The sequence below is a fragment of the Harpia harpyja genome, chromosome Z (assembly GCF_026419915.1).
Source record: "Harpia harpyja isolate bHarHar1 chromosome Z, bHarHar1 primary haplotype, whole genome shotgun sequence".
Classification (NCBI taxonomy): Eukaryota; Metazoa; Chordata; class Aves; order Accipitriformes; family Accipitridae; genus Harpia; species Harpia harpyja.
In genome coordinates, this window is record NC_068969.1 from 46,333,282 (window position 1) to 46,351,396 (window position 18,115).

Below are 18,115 nucleotides of genomic sequence, written 5' to 3' on the forward strand. Positions count from 1 at the left end.
AAACTTTTTTCTGAGGGATCATCTTTTGATCATTCAAGTCTCAGTTTCTTTTGGAATGAAAAAAAGCATCGTTATCATTGATTTCAATAACTTGTGACTGGTATAGTGGGTAATATCTCTGTAAATCATTTGTCATAACAAATAACTAGTGTATTGCACAGCTAGAATCTAAGCCAGAGTAAAGGTGCAAGAGTCTTGCTTTTGTATGCGAGGCAAAAATGACAGTCTTCTGTTGTAACGGGTAGACTATGGCTGCATCTGGTTAACTGTGGTATTAAGTGATTCCTTTACATTGAAATAATTGCAGGGATTTTGTCAGTACATCTTCAGTCAGTTAAATTTTGTTTCATTTCTTCGTCAAATCTAAAAGACTAACTTTAACCAGGAGAGTATCTTATTCACTTAGAATGTAATTAATTAACTTGAAACATCCCCTCCTTCTTCAAGGTTACATCAAGACATTAAACTTTCTGCCTTACAAATGTGTTTTCCTATCACAAGCACAAACTCGGCAGCAGACAGCTTTCCCTGATGGTTCTGCTGAGTGCAATAACAAAGAGTAAGCATAGGGGTTTGTTGTTGGTTTTTTTTTTTTCGTTTTTTTGGCTGGAGGTTTTGTCTACAATTTATCTGTTTGTTTACATTTATGTTTTGATCTTATGTGAAACTTTTAACTCCTGGGGGAAATAGTGTTTTACTTTGAACCTCCAAGGTGTTTGTGTTGATTTGGTGCATTTTTCTTAATGCAGTTCATTTTTGTCTAGCTTTTTCTCTGAATTGTGAACCAGGAGACAAATTGATTCTTTTTTAAACTTTTTTTTTATACTAGGTTTGGGCAGAGCATATGCTCTGGCTTTTGCCGAAAGAGGAGCTTCAGTAGTTGGTAAGTTTTGTGTTAACTAACTTGATCTAGACAATAACCTTTGCCTTTTCACATAGCTCACATTCAACAGTCCATGCCCTTTTAGACAGTAACCTTTGTTATTTAATGGTTTTCTGTCTTATCTTTTACTATTTAAATTTTGCTTGTAAGCTTTATTTTCTTATGAAAAAAGTCGCCCAAGTTTGTCCAAGGGCTTATTTTTGCTGAAAAGCCAATTTGAATCATATCATTTCCTGGACTTGATTTCATCCATGCGTACCAATCTTTACGGTAGACTGTGGCCAGAGAGGGTGTTGTCTTGGGTGAATACTGTTCAGAAACTTTTAATATGACTGTTTGAAAATGTGAATATGTTATCTTCTAGTACCTTCTCCCAGGAAAGAAGTTATTGCAATGTAATGCAGTATCAGTAGCCCCCAGAAAACACAGAATGTGCTGAAAGTGCAATGCATTGTTTCTTTCTGCAGTGCATTGCACAGAAGAGCCATCTGGTCTCAATGACAGCGCCAAATAGCTCTCAGTAAAGGATTTCTGATAGTTTTGTAGTCATTTGGTTGAACCCTCTTCAGGGAATATTTAGTTCTGCAAAATGCTGTATCACAAGCTAATTCTGAAGGTTAAGTTATGTTCTTGGGCACTGTCTGGCAGTTGGCATCGCCATTTGACTGCCTATGAATGAATTTGTACAAGTATTATTGATGAGTTCAAGGTTAAATGTTTAAACAGATTATGGACAAGAATTTACTTACTGATTTTTAGTAGCTTTCTAATAAAAATCCCAATCTCAGTTTACAAAATTTCATTAAAATTGTTTGGTTTTACTTTGTTGATTAAATATGAGAAGTCTATGTGTAGACAACTTAAAAAAAATCTAGGTATTATTTTCTGGTAGTTACCATCTTTGACACTTATCTTTTTACTAGAAACATGAATACTTCATCTCAAGTTCTTATTTAACAAAAATTAGGTCACTAAAGCAGCCCAAATGTTTAATTGTATTGACTCTGTGTAGCTAGTGGTCTGATTTTCCAGAATGATCTAAAAGAAAATGTATTGTATTGCCTGACCACAGCTAATACTGATTTATCTCATGGCCTTATTGCACAATAGCTAAATCAGTAAGTTAAAAATTGACTGTCTGTAAGGGAAACATCTTGTTTCCCTCTGGAAACTGCACCTCACTTCATCTCTTCTAACAGTAGTGCTTTGCAATTACCTCTACATGCTTGTATTTATTTTTCTTATTCTTCTTCTGTTATGATTCTGACATCAAAGAGTTGAGAAGTTACCTGTGTAAAGATTTGAATTTTTTTAACTCAAGCAGATATGAGAGTCACATCTTGTCCCTTTAAAACAAGTTCCCTTTTTTAAGTTATAAAAATGAAGGTACATTGTAAGAACAGTGACCAAATACTCTAGTTGGAGGAATATCAGTGAGTCCCAGCATGGGAGCTTTTTCTGTCCAGTCCCACATCTCTCTCTGTGTACAACCTTCTGTTGAGTGAGTTGCTGTCAGTGTGTGTTGCTGTGGTTAGACTGACCAGTGTGACCCAAGTGGAAATCTCCCTTTTCTTATCACCCAAAGGCTGCCTGCTACCACCTTTTTTGTCATGCTTCATCTCTTTCACGCTTCCCATCAATAAAAGTTGAAAGCAGGAGGAAGAGAATGCTTTAGTTTTGTCTTACAACCTGTATTATGTCCAGACTGTACTGTTTCTTCCTTTTCAGTCTACCTGAGGGCTCTTCTGTGTTGCTGTTTTAGTTTAGATTAGAGTCATGCTTTTGAAGCATCTCTCCTGATTTGTATCTATTTGTATTTTTGTTTGCATTGTGGGATGGTATTGAAGTGCATGAGGGGAGTTCCTTTGAAAACCAAAGTGGAAGATGCAATTTAGCAATGCACCTAAATTGTTCCAAATGTGTGTTTTATTTGTGGCACCAGACTACAGCAAGAAATGAGCAGGTTTATTTTTAAAAAAACAGGTACTGTAGATGTCAGGTCCTCAGCACCAACTGTTTTACTCTACAGATTTGCTTCTGCTGCTCTGCACTACTTGCTAATCATGCACTCAGTTTTGGAGGAATTCTTTTCTGCGGTTCAGACTATAACTGTGCTCTGTCACAACTGGTGCAGTCTCTGGCTCTTTTCTACTGGATATTTTCAACTGGAAATTATATATGTAAAGCTTGAGCTTAAAATAATGTTATTTATCCATTGTTTTGTTTTTTAAATTACTCTGTCACACTTGCTGATTTATTTTATCATTTTCAAAGCCTAGAATAGCTCTGTTCTTTCTTGTGTACTCATTTTTGCTTCAACTCTGTTAGTGCCTGCAGTCAGCCGAAGGTGCATTGCTGCCTCTGGAAATTTTCCCAACTCTTTAATTAAGCTTTTATCAGCAAATCACTGTTGAAGTGAAGGATAAACATATATAAGCATGTCTTCAGTAAAGAGTTTTAGTGTCTTAACAAGACTAACTGAATGTTTTTGTATAAATGTTTACCACAAAATTGTCCACTTTTCTTTCCCAGGATAGATTAGAAATCCTAGTGCTGTTCCTGACTGGCTTTTATTTAATGTCATGTTAAAGACCTTTGATGTTGCAGACTGAGCAGCCTGCCCATGTTGCCTATTCTAATGCTTCACTATACTTGGAAATTTGCTTTAATGCCTCACCTGAATTGTGTTAGCTGCATGTTTGAACAGTTAGATATTGATCTATTTAGCTTGGAGATTTTGTCTCCTTTCTTTCTTTGCATCAGTCTGTTAATGTACTTCAGCATATCATCACGTTCTGTCTCAATTCTTCCTGCTTCAGGCTAGGCAGTCCTTGGGTTTGGTTTGTCATACTGCAACCCCCCCCCCCCCCCCCGCCCCCTTCTTTACATGGCTCACTTCTTCTGGGCTTTGGCATTTTCCTTTACTCAAATGTATTTTCACATTTTACTCAAAATGGATTTTCTGCAGTGTTTCTACATTTCTCTGGAAGTGCTGCACACAAAGTTGAATACAGGATTCAACCTGTACAACCTATATCAACATCTGTGATACAGATGGGACTTTCTTGGTCTGAGTAATAAAGAACAATTTTGTCATGTGTCCTGCAAGCTATGTTCCTCTTTATGTGAAGAGTTTAAAAAAAAAGGGGGGGGGGCATAATACTGTTTTATTTCCTTTTGTGATGATACTGCATACTTAGAGTTGCTGTTTATCATCAAGATCAGCAAGAATATCTTGCATATTTTGTGAATTTTACTGTGGTTGGCTCCTTGAGGACTTTAAAATGTTAGAAGGCATAAAGCTGGAGTTCACCATAGCAAAAGACTCTTTAGCAAAATACTAATGGTGCATGTAAATCCACAGTCAATTCTGGTTTTCTTAGAATTTCATTTTTGCACCCACTTAAATATACTTCTTACCATTTTTTGAAATTCTTTGTCCAAATATAAAGTCTGTATGGATTTTTGGGCGGTGTTTTTGTTCCACTGATGAATTCCGTGAAACTGTGGGACATGCAAATACAGCAATGCAGCAAACTGTGGTGATGAATAGCTACCGTTAACGATGCATGGCCCAGGATAGAGAGCAGCTTGGAAACAAAGCAGCTCTCTGTGTCATGTGGCCCTCTTATCCCACAGGAGTAGGATCTGAAGCTCCAGAGCAGGCTCTTCTCCATTTGTTCAGACTGCTTGATCTGTTCTATAGGGAAGTTTACTAACATTTTAGCTACTCTGTTAAACAGGAACAAAGTCTTCTCAGTCTTGTTTATGGTTCATGCAGTAGCTGTAGCAGTTTGACAAGAGACCAGAATTAATCACCTATGATTGGTATGTAATCTTGATCTTAATGACTGAACTACAATAACACTATTAGAGATGTAGCCTGGGCAGGGCAAGCAAGTTGAATGCATGGTGGAGAGAAAAAAAAAAAAGTTCTGCTTCCCATGTTATTTAAAAGAAATGATAATGTATGTTATACTACTTTTTTAAAAAAAGTAATAGTGATCTACTGTTCTTCTCTAATAATCTCTGATCATCAATAGGATCCAGATGCAGCAGGTTGTATTAATACTCCTTGTAACTTCCAGCGTGATAATGAGATAAGGAGAGACCATGAAGTCTGAATGTTAACAATGAAAAATGCATTTCTTTGTGATGCACAGTGAATGATCTTGGAGGTGATTTCAAGGGATATGGCAAGAGCTCCTCAGCTGCTGACAAAGTTGTCAATGAAATCAGAGCAAAAGGAGGGAAAGCAGTCCCCAATTACGGTATGTTATTTCTCCAGACTGGTGTAATCCTTTATTTATAGGAATAGTGGACCTCTTGAATGAAAAGTTGACACTGCTTAATAAAGGACTACTGCCAACTTGCCAATACCATATAAATAAGTAGGTGTAATGTAATGTGGAGTAGGGAGACAGAGATGCTAAAAGCAAGTCCATAAATTGATTTTTTAATTAACGCTTGTCTAGTAATGCCCTTTTCTTTCATATGCTTTCTTAACGTTGAAATATGAAGAAACTGTCTATCTGCAGTTGTCAGAGACAAAATGGGAATGGATGATTCTTACTTGTTTTGCTTTTTGTTTTTCTTACAATGGCAAGCATTGTGCCATTTGGACTTTCTGTATGTGATTTGCTTTAGGCCGCATGCAAATAATGACTGAATTTGAATTTATTTTATACTGGGGTTGTACACAATTTATTTTTCCTAGCTCCATGGAATTAGTTGTTAATGTCATGGAAGTGCAGTGTATCCAGTTCATTTTACTTGAAAATTCATACTTTTTTCTTACAGATTCAGTGGAAGATGGTGAAAAGCTTGTGAAGACAGCACTTGAGGCTTTTGGGAGGATAGGTACAGTTGTTTAATCCTTATTGTAACTTGTTTGCAAGTGCAGAGCCATTATAAACAGTACAATTGACAACAAGTGTATGAAGTACATTGTGACAACAGTATAACTCACCAACCCTTGATGTCCTTAGTGAAACGTAAATGAGGGACTTTCTACTTGAAATCTGAATGGGCAACTTTTCTGTCTTTTTGGTACTTTTTAGCAGAAGTTTAAAGCTCAGCATATCATTCTTTGTTTTCCTGCCTGCCCTTCAGAATTTTGGAACCTGAGTAATGGTTAACAATTTCTGTCTCAAAGCACAGCATTCATCAAGTATTATAACTAGCTGCATAAAATTAGGAAAATTAGAGATGCTCTGTCATGTTTTGGAAGCTCTTTTACCTATGTGAAGATCAAAATGCTTTAACACAAATGAAAAAAACCAAAAACCTTGAGGTATTTTATCTAACAAGTAATGTCCCTCTTTATCATATGATTGCCACTGTTTAATTGTGAAGTTTATGTGATTTTAACTCAGGGTTAAATGGCTAAAAGTACACAGGATCAAAGCCAACAGGAACCAAATTAAATATTTGACAAAAAATTGTTATGATCCAAGTTGCTAAAGCAAGTGCTTTAAGCAAGTGGCTCTGTGATTCTATGGTTCTTCCAGTTATCATTTGGGTTTACTGCAACAAAGATGGCAGCACAAACTGCGTGATTGGGAGCACTCTGGAATTCAAAGCAAGCTGCAAAACTGTGCAGGATGTCTGCATCCTGCAGGTATTGTGTTCCTAGGTAGCCAGCAGTTCTCAGCTATACCTCCCTGTCAGGCTTTGTTCTCTTGGCAGGCTGAGACTTGCCTGTACTGAAGTATTTCGTCTTGTCTTAATTATTGTCCAACAGTAGAGTTCCACTATTTGGGACAAGGAGCTATAGAATAGTAATATGATATATGTGTGCAGTGTTCTTGTCTATATATATTTTTAGAAGCGGGAGAAGTATAGAAACAAGCTTGTATTTTTCAGTGCATTCACTTAGTTTATTTTCTTTTTTTTTTTCCCCAGATATCATTATAAACAATGCTGGGTGAGTAAACCTGAAGGTTTTTTCCTGTTTGATTGTGGGCTGTCACTTTTGTGTAAAAACCTGTTCATCTTTTTGTTTGTTTGTTTGTTTTGTTTTGTTTTGTTCTCCTAATGATACATTTTAGGATCCTAAGAGACCGTTCATTTGTTCGGATAAGTGACGAAGATTGGGGTGAGTTGATAAACTTTAAAATGTACTTTCTGTGTGGAAGATGAAAGGTACATCCCTCCTATTGGTAAAAGGAAGAAGAGAAGACGGGACAGTCTGTCTGTGCCAAATCAGAGAATTATCTTTTGCCCTGAAAGCTTAGTGGTAAGCTGCTTGTGTTCAGCTGCCTTGTGTTCAGCTTGCAAACCAGATCTGTGCTGCAGTGCCTGGTAGGAGTATGTAGTTCCAAAGGGGAAGAAAGGCCCTAGCTGCCACTCCTAGTTGCTGAGCGGAATACAAAAAAGAGCCATGTGAAACACACACAATGGGTTTTGTGAGCAGAACACATTCCTAGCACCAGCACTGACTGGCTGAATACTAAACAGGCTTAAAAGACCCAGAACTAACAACAGAGGAAAGAAAACTGATGTGCCAAGGGACAGAAGAACAGGGGGAACCTTCATTGAGATGGTAGGTAGTGATAAGCCAGTTGAGCAGACTTCTGCAAAGATGGTCTAGCTTCTGTAATCCTTGTTTGGCTGTGCTTAAGTGCAGGAATTTTGAATGCTTGTGAATTTTGTACAGGAGACCCCCATCCAAGAGGCCAAAGAGATAATCAGTGTATGTTCAGGCAACGATTTCAAAATGATCTATAAAAAAAGAAAAAAAAAAAAAAGCCCACTGTTTTTAGTAACAGTTTGAGAGTGTGAAAAGAGTGCAGTTTTTGTCATGAAGAAGAAACAAATGGTGTATTTCAAGTTGGGAGACAAAATCCTGGAATTATTAAACTGATGTTAATTTGTTCCTAGATATAATTCATAGAATTCATTTGAGGGGATCATTCCTGGTCACCCGAGCTGCATGGAATCACATGAAAAATCAGAAATTTGGCAGGTAAAAATTCTGTCTTTTTTTTTTTTTTTTGCTTTTTCAGTAGGGTATAACAGACTGATGCATGCCCTGAGAGCAAAAGAGGAGTTTTGCATCCTTTTCTTTCACTGTCACTGGGATGAAACAAAATCAGTCCAAAGGTGTAAGCCCTTATGCTTTCAGTTCTACTCCCCTCTCTGCCTCCCCAGCCAAATGTTTAAAGTTTTTTTCCATGTAGATGCAAATATTGCAGGCAGGAGCTGTAGGGTTATAGAAATACCATTTCTTTTCCTGAGAACTGATTAGAAATGTTTGTTACTTGTACGTTACTACAAGTGCAAGGGATTCTTCCCCTGCTCCTTACTCAAATGACAGGTACATGCAGTTCTGCTTGTGGGTCTTGTTTTTTTTATTTGGGGTTGTTTGGTTTGTTTTTTTTTCCCCTTTGGACAAATGTACTTGTCTTAGAAGTTGTGGGAGTGTTCTTAGTCTATTTTGGTATGTGTTACTGTTAACTGAAACAGTGCAGTGAATTCAGACCTTTAAATTTTTTCACTTTTGTTGTTTTTCGAAACACTGATGTGATTATGTTAATCTTGACAACCATACCCACATCTTGAAAGCTGTATGAGCTTCTTGTCGTTCTGTGACCAAACTGACATTCATTCTCATCCGGGGGACTGAACTGTAAGGATGAGGGAAGAGATCAGCAGGCAGAATACATGGCTAAAGTCTAGGAGTTACATCCATTTAGGACAATGCTTCCCTTGGCTCCTTTTCTGCAGTTGCTCAGATAACAATGGTAGCAAATGCTTCTGCAGGTTATGTATAGATGTGTGCCATCTGCAAAATGCCTGCTTTGTATAGATTTTGTAGCCTTTTTTCCTCTTGATCATACCGAGCCAGTACTTTTAACACATCTCATTATTTAGATTAAAAACATTGGATTATTGTCAGTGAGGCAAATAATATAAAAATGAAATAGATTTTGATCCCAGCTATGTGGTGCGTTTACAGTAGATTGGAACAGATTCTGATAAGGCTTCGTTTAAAATTGAAGGTGTAGACCCTTTTCTTTTGAATTCCAATTTATGAGAAGACATGCAGCATGTTTTCTTGCCTCAAACCAGCTGAGAACTGCAGTGGTTTTAGAGCCTTTTTGTGAGCAGTTCAGTCGTCTCCACAGCAATAATGTTAGGGGACAGCAAAAGGCAAGACTTTATCTTTCATGTGTTTAACACACGTTAGGATTCTTTGAATGTGAATCCTGTTATAATGTGTCTTCACATATTACCAGGTAGATATTAAGGTGAAGTAATTTTCCATAAAATAATTTTGTTCCGACCGCTGAAGCCATTTGTTAGTTACAAGAATAATGCCACTTGAAGTGCAGTTAGAACATGAAAAGAAAATACTTTTCTCTACACCGTATCCCATTGTCACAGAATGCCCGTTCTATTTTTGAAGTATAACTCAAAAAGGCTCATGACTTTGTTAATTTTCTGCTACTATGAGACTGCTTCAGGATTTGTCAGATGTTTGCTATCGATCAAGCATGAAAAGGCATCTGTTTATTAGCAAAACCAACAAATAATGTTTTCTTATTTGCACACTTTTGTTTTGTGTAATATGGAGAATATAATGCCAAAGCTGGAAAATGCTGTTGTCTAGAATTAAACAACTTGAAGAATTCATTGAACTTTTTTTTTCTCCTCTCCCTTAAGAATAATTATGACTTCATCAGCTGCTGGAATATATGGAAACTTTGGTCAGGCAAACTACAGTGCTGCAAAACTTGGCCTTTTGGGTCTTTCAAACACAATTGCAATTGAAGGCCGGAAGTATAATATCCACTGCAACACAATTGCTCCTACTGCTGGATCCAGACTGACCCAGACTGTCATGCCACAAGGTGAATCGTTTAAGGTCTACATGTACTGATATTTTTCAGTGAATTGAACCACAGCTAACTTTCTTATTTCTTAGAAAATACAAATCCTTTACTCTTCGTATGCTGCTAATTCATTATTCCTACTGTCTTTCTATCTCTGAACTGTCAACTTATTTTGGCTGTTGTAAGGAATTCTTATTTTCTGCCACAAGATAAGAAGCAATTTTTGTAATTCACAAAAGTAATTTCATGTGGCAAGGTTCTTTAATTACAGTCTCTTCCAAGATCCTCTTACAGTAGTGGGAAGGCTTGTTTATTTCATCAGATGTGGAATCAGGTATGTGCATAAGGTGTCTGCACTTGTTATAATATTGTCTAATTGCAAAATACTGTTTTTTGCACAACATGTCATGTGTGTACTTCTTCGTTCCATGATCAGCAGGAGAATGAGCTGAGTTGCCTAATGTATTATGTTTTTCTTTATTGCACAGTTACTAATCTTTGAATGCTTGAACAGGTTTTAACAGAGCACTGTGTTGGGAAGTCAGTATCAAGTACGTTGTAGGAGACAGCTCTGTGTAAAGTGTAAATTTAGGATGAATAGAGTGACTAATTACTTTGGCAAATGACCAAAGAAACAAAAAGAATTAGGAAAAAAAAGTCTGTGAAAGGAAATTGCTCTCAGAAAGTCTTCCAGAATCAGCCCATTTCATTTCACTCCTACCCTTCTTTTCCCTAGTGATGGGCAAATTTCAAAGCCAGGGGAATCATTACATTTTTCAGACTGATATACAGGATATTGAAAAGTAATATATTTATACAGTTATGCATGGATTGAATGCCTAATTTTGTTTGACTAATTAAGTTCTGTGTAAAGTATCCTGGTTTAGGTCTAAATAATGCAAGTGATCAGGAAATCTAGCACCTCTATAGGTTGTAGATTCCAGGAATTTATTTCACTTACTTACAGAAGAGTCAAATACATTAAGCTTGCAGCCATGTGTTCCTGAAGCATAAAGTGGAGTTCAGTAGCTGGAATTTCCTGAAGATATTTACATAGAGTGATAAAACCACCTCCTGATTTTATTTCTTAGTAATTTAAAAGAAAAAAAGAGTGAGATCCTTTGGTCTCCCTATAAGATAGTTATAGCTCTGATCATTTATTTCTTACCTCGCTCCCTCCCTCCCTGTCCAGTTTTTCAAATACTCTTAAAAGGTTTGGACACTAAAACTTTAAAAACATTTTCATATGTCTTTTCAAATTATCCTTGTTATCTTAGCCAGTATTTTCCTATTCATCTTCAGATGTTTGCAAGCACCTATGCTTTAGCATTGCCCCAGTTATGTATGTTCAACTTGGCCCACTTATTGTTGTTCTTGCTAGAACTCTAAATGTAGTTTGCATCTTTTGCGTGGTACTTTTAATCTTCTACCACCTATTTCTTAATTAATTTAATAGTGTATTAATAACATTAGTGATAACAGTCTAGTGCTAATTTTTGAGACTAAATGGTGCGTGACATAAAGTGGAATACTTCAGAAAAGCCTAAGGCTTTTTCTGTGCACTTACAACACAACATATTAAATGGAGTTCAATTTCCTTTTACTTTTGTGAAACTTCTAAAAATGAACTTCTGTTACTTCAGCTTGGCTATTAAGGAAGTACCTGTAATGCTAAACTTTTCCAGCTCTTACCTGTCAGGGTATATTCGAAAATGCTTGCTGACCTTTAGCTCAGGAACAGCTATGTACCTATTGCTGTTGAAAGAATAATATTCTAAAAGCTGAAAAAGGAAATTAAACAAAGTTATTTTTGCTTTTCAGACAGTGGATAGAATATGTGGCAAGAGCTGCCTGGACAACCACACTCTGCTCTATGACAGTATCTCCATTTTCAGATAGTTTTCTCTTGTGCTAGATGACAATGAAAATCCCAAAATACAATTGATACATAAATTTAGCACGGCTGATAATTCCCAATGTCTCATTTGGAAATACCATCCTTTCCAAATGGAATGTTTCTCAAATATTCAGCAGCTGCAATTCTTTTCATATTGTCTTTTCTTTATAACTGACTAGCAAATTAAAAGGGAAATTGCTCAGGTACCTCTCCATCAGGATTACATCTACGTGGCTTGTCCTTGTTTCAGGCTGCCTGTTAGATGGAAATTTAGGAAGGTACCTGGCTTTGCAGTCTTCATGGTACAGTGTTCCCAACGTTTAGACAGTCTTTAATCTGTCTGGCTGAGAACCAATGCCATTGGGTTTGGAGGCATACACGCATCTCACCAGTTGTTCATATTTAATGAATCTTCAAATGTTTCATTTAATTTGACCTTTCTCTTCATGGCAGAACACTGCTGGTTAAATTGTCCCTGGCTCTGCTGTTCATCAGAAGGTGTTAGAGTAAGAATAATTTGCTGAAATCATACAGTATTTCTATTTTATGATTCCTCCCTCCAATTTGCTCTAGATCTTGTCGATGCTTTCAAACCAGAGTATGTTGCTCCGTTAGTTGTTTGGCTTTGCCACGAGAGCTGTGCGGAGAATGGCAGTCTGTTTGAGGTAATTTTTTTTATTTTCCCTTTCTTCCCCCACTTTCCCTCCCTTTGCTCCTTCCCCTGAAATCAGTCATTTGCTTTAGCCTGTTCAGTCTTAAACTTTTTGCTAAAACTGAATTATCATGTGAGGTACTACATTCTTAGCATAGACAAAAGAAATGTTGACCCTGTTGTGCTGTATGTGACAAGTACGTCAGGCAGTAACAATCTTGTAAAATTCTGTTGTGTGCTCAAAATACTACTGATTTGATTGTTACAATTCTTACTGTACCTTTACAAGTTTGAAAAGGTAGCAAAGCAACTGCTTCAAAAGAAGTTTTTGTTTTGTAAATCTTACAAACACAGAAAGCAACTTGCAGGAAGGGTGAATTACTTGTGGAATACATTCTAGGTATTGTCATCAAACTGGATGGAAGCTGTTATCTTCGTTTTGGGATTTTAAGTTGCTCGTGTTCCAGTGCTTAACTAAACTGTTAAATACAACCAGCAGTAGTTCAGAAATTTTTGTTATGTTGAGTTTGTTCTGAAGTGTAGTTTTGTTTCCCTACATTACCAAAACTTTGCTTTGTAACGTGGTGAGCTGATGATTTTCTTTTTTCTTGGCAGGTGGGAGCTGGATGGATTGGAAAATGTAAGTGCTTTGTGTTGCAGGATTGATTTTGTTTTTTGAGTTTACAACAAAAGCGTGCAAATCATCTTTGCAGTTAACCTCTGCTCAAGACATTTTTATTTAGGGAGAGAAGATTAGCAAAAGCCTAGGGTTCTGAGGAGACTGCTTATTTTAAGTAAAAGTCACAAATTTCACTATGCATTGGGGAAACTGGTAACTTAGGTATGTCCTTTGTTATGCTATTGAGCTGACTAATAGTAACTGAAAATCTGCCTAAGTAACCTTAACTCTTGGATCCTGAGGCTATAATTGAAGTCAAGGCGAATCTCCATTTTTGGTGCCAAGTATATGTTGCTGCCTTTTCTTGATAACTCCAATTTTTCATGGTATAAAAGTAGCACATGCTCGTAGACAGGCTGCTTTTTAGTTGCTTTCCACCTTTATTTATACTTCTGTAAAAATACTAGTGATATGTATTAACATGTTAAGGCAATTAGCCTTCTTAATAACCAATACCTATGCTAACGAAGTGTTTTCCTTGAGTGACTCCAGTAACTAGCTTAAATATGAACGTAAAGAAAACTCACAGACAATACTGGGGGCTTATGAGATGGAAAACTTAATTCAGTGTGTGAAATTCTTAACTTTTTTCCTAAATATGTTGAACCTAGTACCAGCATTATTTTCCTGAACTGTTCAGGGACTTTGCAGCCTATGTGAATATCACCAGTGGGTTGGAAGCAGGGTCATTACTTCAAGAAGTGGTTCCTCCTTCTTCCAAAACATTTTTTTGCCCACTTGGTAAAGATTTTGTACACTTTTAACTAACTGTAAATGTTCTGGTGGCACTGGAATAGCTTTTCCCAGGTAGTGTATTACAGATTAAACAAATTGGGGCAGCAGCGTAAAACCTCTTGCTGCCTTCCACAAGGAGATGAGTTTTAATACAGCTGAAAATTTGTGGCTTCTCTCTGGTCAAAAGAAAATAAGCATTTTTCATCATTGTAATGGCTCTGTTAAAAGTCTTTAAAGTGAAAGCAGGTTGTTAATGACATATCAGTATGGCCTTATTCGTTGCCTATTGATAATTAAGAGTAAAACCAACATGACTGATTAAGGATTAGTTGCAATCCAGGAAGCCTGTATCCTTCCAGAACTGATTTCACATTAGCCTTACCAGTTTCTTTCAAGTTATGGTATTGAAATAAAATTTCAGGGACCATTTGGAGATGCTGTCTACTGGTATTAACATTCTTTCATAGATAACAAGTGGTTTTCACATTTCTTCTGTAGTTTTCCAAGGCTTTCAGAAGATTGCTAAGCATTAGGAGCCAAAATCATGTCAGAAGAGAATGTCTGTCGATACGTACTAGCTACAACTTTTCACTAGACACAATCCTAAAACTGATGTAATATTTTCAGGCAGTAATCAGTCTGTTGTGGCTTTAATAAAATTTAAAACCAGTGCTATTCCTTTTCTAAATGTTAGTTAAAAGCAGAAAGCCCTTTTAGTCCAGCTTGAAGTTATACTGGTGAGTTAAATTGGAGTACTTATAAACTTTCCTTTCTTGCACCATCTTGAAAGTAGTGGCCTAGATGAAAGTGATCTAAACAAACTAAAAGTTTCTTTGTTTGTTACTTGAACTCTCTGGCTCATGTTTCCCTTTAGTGCGCTGGGAGCGATCCTTGGGTGCTATTGTCAGAGGAAAGAATCAGCCAATGACGCCTGAGGCAGTGAGAGATAAATGGGAGAAGGTCTGTGACTTTGGTAATGCCAGCAAACCCAGAAGTATCCAAGGTAAAGGAGACTTTGATAACGGGGGTAGTTTGGGCAAGCAAAGCTTAGAAGAGAATGCTTTCTTGTCAGACGTTTTCTGAAACTTTACTTCAGAAGTCTACAGAACCAGCAAATTCTTTTGTAAATGTGTAACATTAATAATTTACTGTTTCAGTACATTCAGTTCTTTTTAAGGAAACGTTTGTGTTCTTACCCGTGGAATTAAGACAGTTTTATCTTTCTCAGAAGTTTCTAGGGAAGTGACATTACTGTCATTTTATGTATTACAGCCAGGTACTTTATTTGATTGCACCTGTACAAAGGGTAGTAGCAGTGTAATAGAGAGACTGTATTTTCTTTTCAGTCCTGGAATCTTGGGTTTTGGTAGACAGTTCCATACCATAAAGCTCTCTGGTTAAGTCATTTGGTATAACACAGCAAAGAAGTTCTTCCTTACTTCCTTGTGTTCCTGGGTAACATCATGCCCTTGGCTGGTGACCAAGGTGACTGTCTCTTCCAATGTTTTCTTTATTTTCTTTGTTCCTTCCCATTATTTATTGGGATTTGGGTTTTTTTTTTTAGCCAAAGTGACTCTGAACTTTCCTGCTGCTGTGCTTGCTTCTCTTTCATCTTCCAAGCTTTCTCTTTGTTGTCTTACATCTCCCTTTATTTAGATCCATAGTTGTCATAGTTAATAAATGAACCATACAGACTAATTTTCCTGACTGCTTTCCAAGATTTCTGAAGAAGTTACCTTTAGTTTGTTAGTGTGAGTTACATGTGCTTGGTATCACTGATAGTTGTTTTGTTATTATGCATGTCGTTATTTAGGTCAAAGGTTGAATATTTGTCAAATTAGGAAATGCCAATATTTAAGTGTTTGGGGGAGGAGGAAAAGAGGCATCCTTATGTACAATGCCAGATAAATTTCAAAGGTACTTAAATACACGGCAGACATTTAAGCTGTTGGTCCTGAAAACCATTAAGGCATTTCGTTAAAACCTTAGGGATATGTTTTTAGGTGCCTAAACCAAAACCAGAGTAGGAGACACTTTGTCCTTTCCCTCAGATCTTGGTAGAGGAATGTAACCAGCCATACAGTAGTTCTATATCACCTTACTGACTGTTTTCACTGATCTTTGGCTTACAGATGTCCCATTTCCAAATGTATGTCAGTTTATAAATGTTCTCTGTCCTGCTATTGAATGGTATTTATAATAACATAATTCCAGCTTTATAGCTTCTGATCTGTTCTCCAACCTCTCACATGTACTATGTTATTTTTATGGATTGTTAGCAGAAAAGTGTTGTAGAAAAAAGTTGTGGATGGAAATTTCTTTTGAAAGTTGCTTCAGCATTACATATGATATTCCACATCTGCTCTTGATGCTATCAGGAGAAAATACTGGACAAGATTTTGGACTTCTGAAGTAAATCTGCTTATGATACAACATAGCAGGTTTCTACAGTCAGGAAATTGTAAATATTATATTAGCATGAGTCCCATGCAGTGTACATACCTTAGCTTCTGTTTTGTTATGAACTTAGACAAAATACAGCATTGTCCTTTCAGTGACATCAAGCCATAGATACTGCCAGGCTGAATGAAAAGTCTTGCATTAATTTGTCATATGTGAGAATCAGTAGGAAGGTTGAGGAAAATTCTGAAGAAGTTAGCTGAATAGAATTTTCAGTTCTATATTAGAAGTTTTTTCTACTGCCAAAGTCTCCATTTTATTGCTTGAAGCTATTCAACTGTTAAATAAGGGAAACTAATTAGACTACTTGCATTAAAAATGAAAAGCTACAATACCTAATATCTGCAAGTTAAAACTGTCCCAGAAGATTTCGTTAATTTAAGTAATTTGATGCTGTGAAGAGCAATCACATACTAACCATTATGTATAATTATAAAAGAATACCAATTAGATAAAGTATTTGCTTGTAATATAGTAGAAAATCCCATAATCAGAGATGTTAATCTTGTTTCATAATTTGGACATGCTGATAAGAGTAGCTTGACTTTATTCGTTCTAGATTACAAAAAAGTAGGAGTGTCATCTGTTGGTTGGTCGGCTTTTTTTTTTTTTAAGTAATTTTTCTTACATGTGTAACAATCATACAACACAATACTTTGATTCATGTTGTACTTTTTTGTTTTTTTTTTTTTACTTGGAATTCTCTTTTTTGCAAGCACAGGGGGAAGACATTCTCTTAAAGATAAATAAATTAAATGCTCCACATCTACTCTCTGAACAATCATGCATTTAGACCCCTGCCTCGCAAAGCACTCATTTGATGTTTAACTAGAGCACTTTCATAATTGTATATTTTAGCCAAGGTCATTCTGCTGGAGATGCTGAACTCCTGAAGACTAAATGGAAGTACTTTCTCATCTTTACATTTTAGTGGTGTTTTTCTAAGAAATGAAAACATTGAATTCTTTTTCTTAAAACCCATTTAAGTAAAAAGATCCAAATTTTTATTTCCATCTTTTTTGGACTTTTTTTAAGCACTTCTTCAGTTTGTAGGCTTAACTTGTTCTCTTGGCACATAAACTGAATCAAGCTAAAAAACTCTTGCTTGTGTACCAGAATATGCCTTTATAGGGTTTGTGCAATTTTAATTAATAGGAAATAGCTAACTGTCACTTGATTTGGCAGTTTATATTAGTTCAGTAACCCACTGAAGTTTCTCAGATACCTTGATAATGTGTTCAGTAAAGCAGTCTTTCTCGGTTGTTACCCTACGTCTTTCTAGACGAGCAGCTGGTGATTGTGCAGTACAGTCTTTTGCCCAAACTCCTCCCCTTACCCCAAAAGCTATCTGACACAGTCAGTGTAACTGACTATGCCTGCCTTTTCACTTTCCTTTTAATGTCTCAAGTGTCTTTGAAGTGTCACTGTAGTTATTCCCCAGCTTTACAGGCTTAGTCCTTAACGTACGTGGAGAAATTCTGGCAGTTCCTCTGTACTCCCACACAGTTTCAGGTATAGTCCTGTTAACTAGCAGAAGATAGGATTACTTGTGCATTCACTACACAATGTCTTTTTAACAATGGAAGAATCTGAGAACGGACTTCTTTGGTTTCTTTTTAAGAAGCTCTGTGAGAATTTAGGCCTTAGGAAGTTGAAGAAGTGGAAGATGTAGTTTTGCTGGCGTGTATTCTTCTACATTCCCTTTACCAGGAGTGAAAGATAACCATCTATTTAATGCAACATGAAAATGTCACTGCCTCTGAGGCAGCAGTGAATCTGCAGTGACTTCTGTGTTAGAGCTTTTTCCTAATTTCCATGATGATGTTATTTTCTTACTAATGATTAAACTGAAATAATAGTTTTAGCTTACTTTATACCACTTCAGAACAAGCTAGAAATCTTTCAGGAAGGGCATAATCAGAGGCTTAAGGTTAGGACACAGAATGAACTTACAGTGTACATCAGTGAGTCA

At 36.6% G+C, this 18,115-nt stretch overlaps 1 protein-coding gene across 1 annotated transcript in view; it reads left to right on the forward strand.

The window, feature by feature from the left end:
- The window catches only part of HSD17B4 (hydroxysteroid 17-beta dehydrogenase 4), a 67,115-nt gene that overhangs the window by 2,410 nt on the left and 46,590 nt on the right, over positions 1–18,115 (forward strand). Inside the window, exons 2-11 of the mRNA XM_052775892.1 lie at positions 830–883; positions 5,047–5,154; positions 5,684–5,743; positions 6,788–6,809; positions 6,934–6,980; positions 7,766–7,850; positions 9,551–9,738; positions 12,191–12,282; positions 12,885–12,909; positions 14,558–14,686. Coding sequence (XP_052631852.1) covers positions 830–883; positions 5,047–5,154; positions 5,684–5,743; positions 6,788–6,809; positions 6,934–6,980; positions 7,766–7,850; positions 9,551–9,738; positions 12,191–12,282; positions 12,885–12,909; positions 14,558–14,686 — 810 coding nt within the window. The remainder of the gene's footprint in view (positions 1–829; positions 884–5,046; positions 5,155–5,683; positions 5,744–6,787; positions 6,810–6,933; positions 6,981–7,765; positions 7,851–9,550; positions 9,739–12,190; positions 12,283–12,884; positions 12,910–14,557; positions 14,687–18,115) is intronic.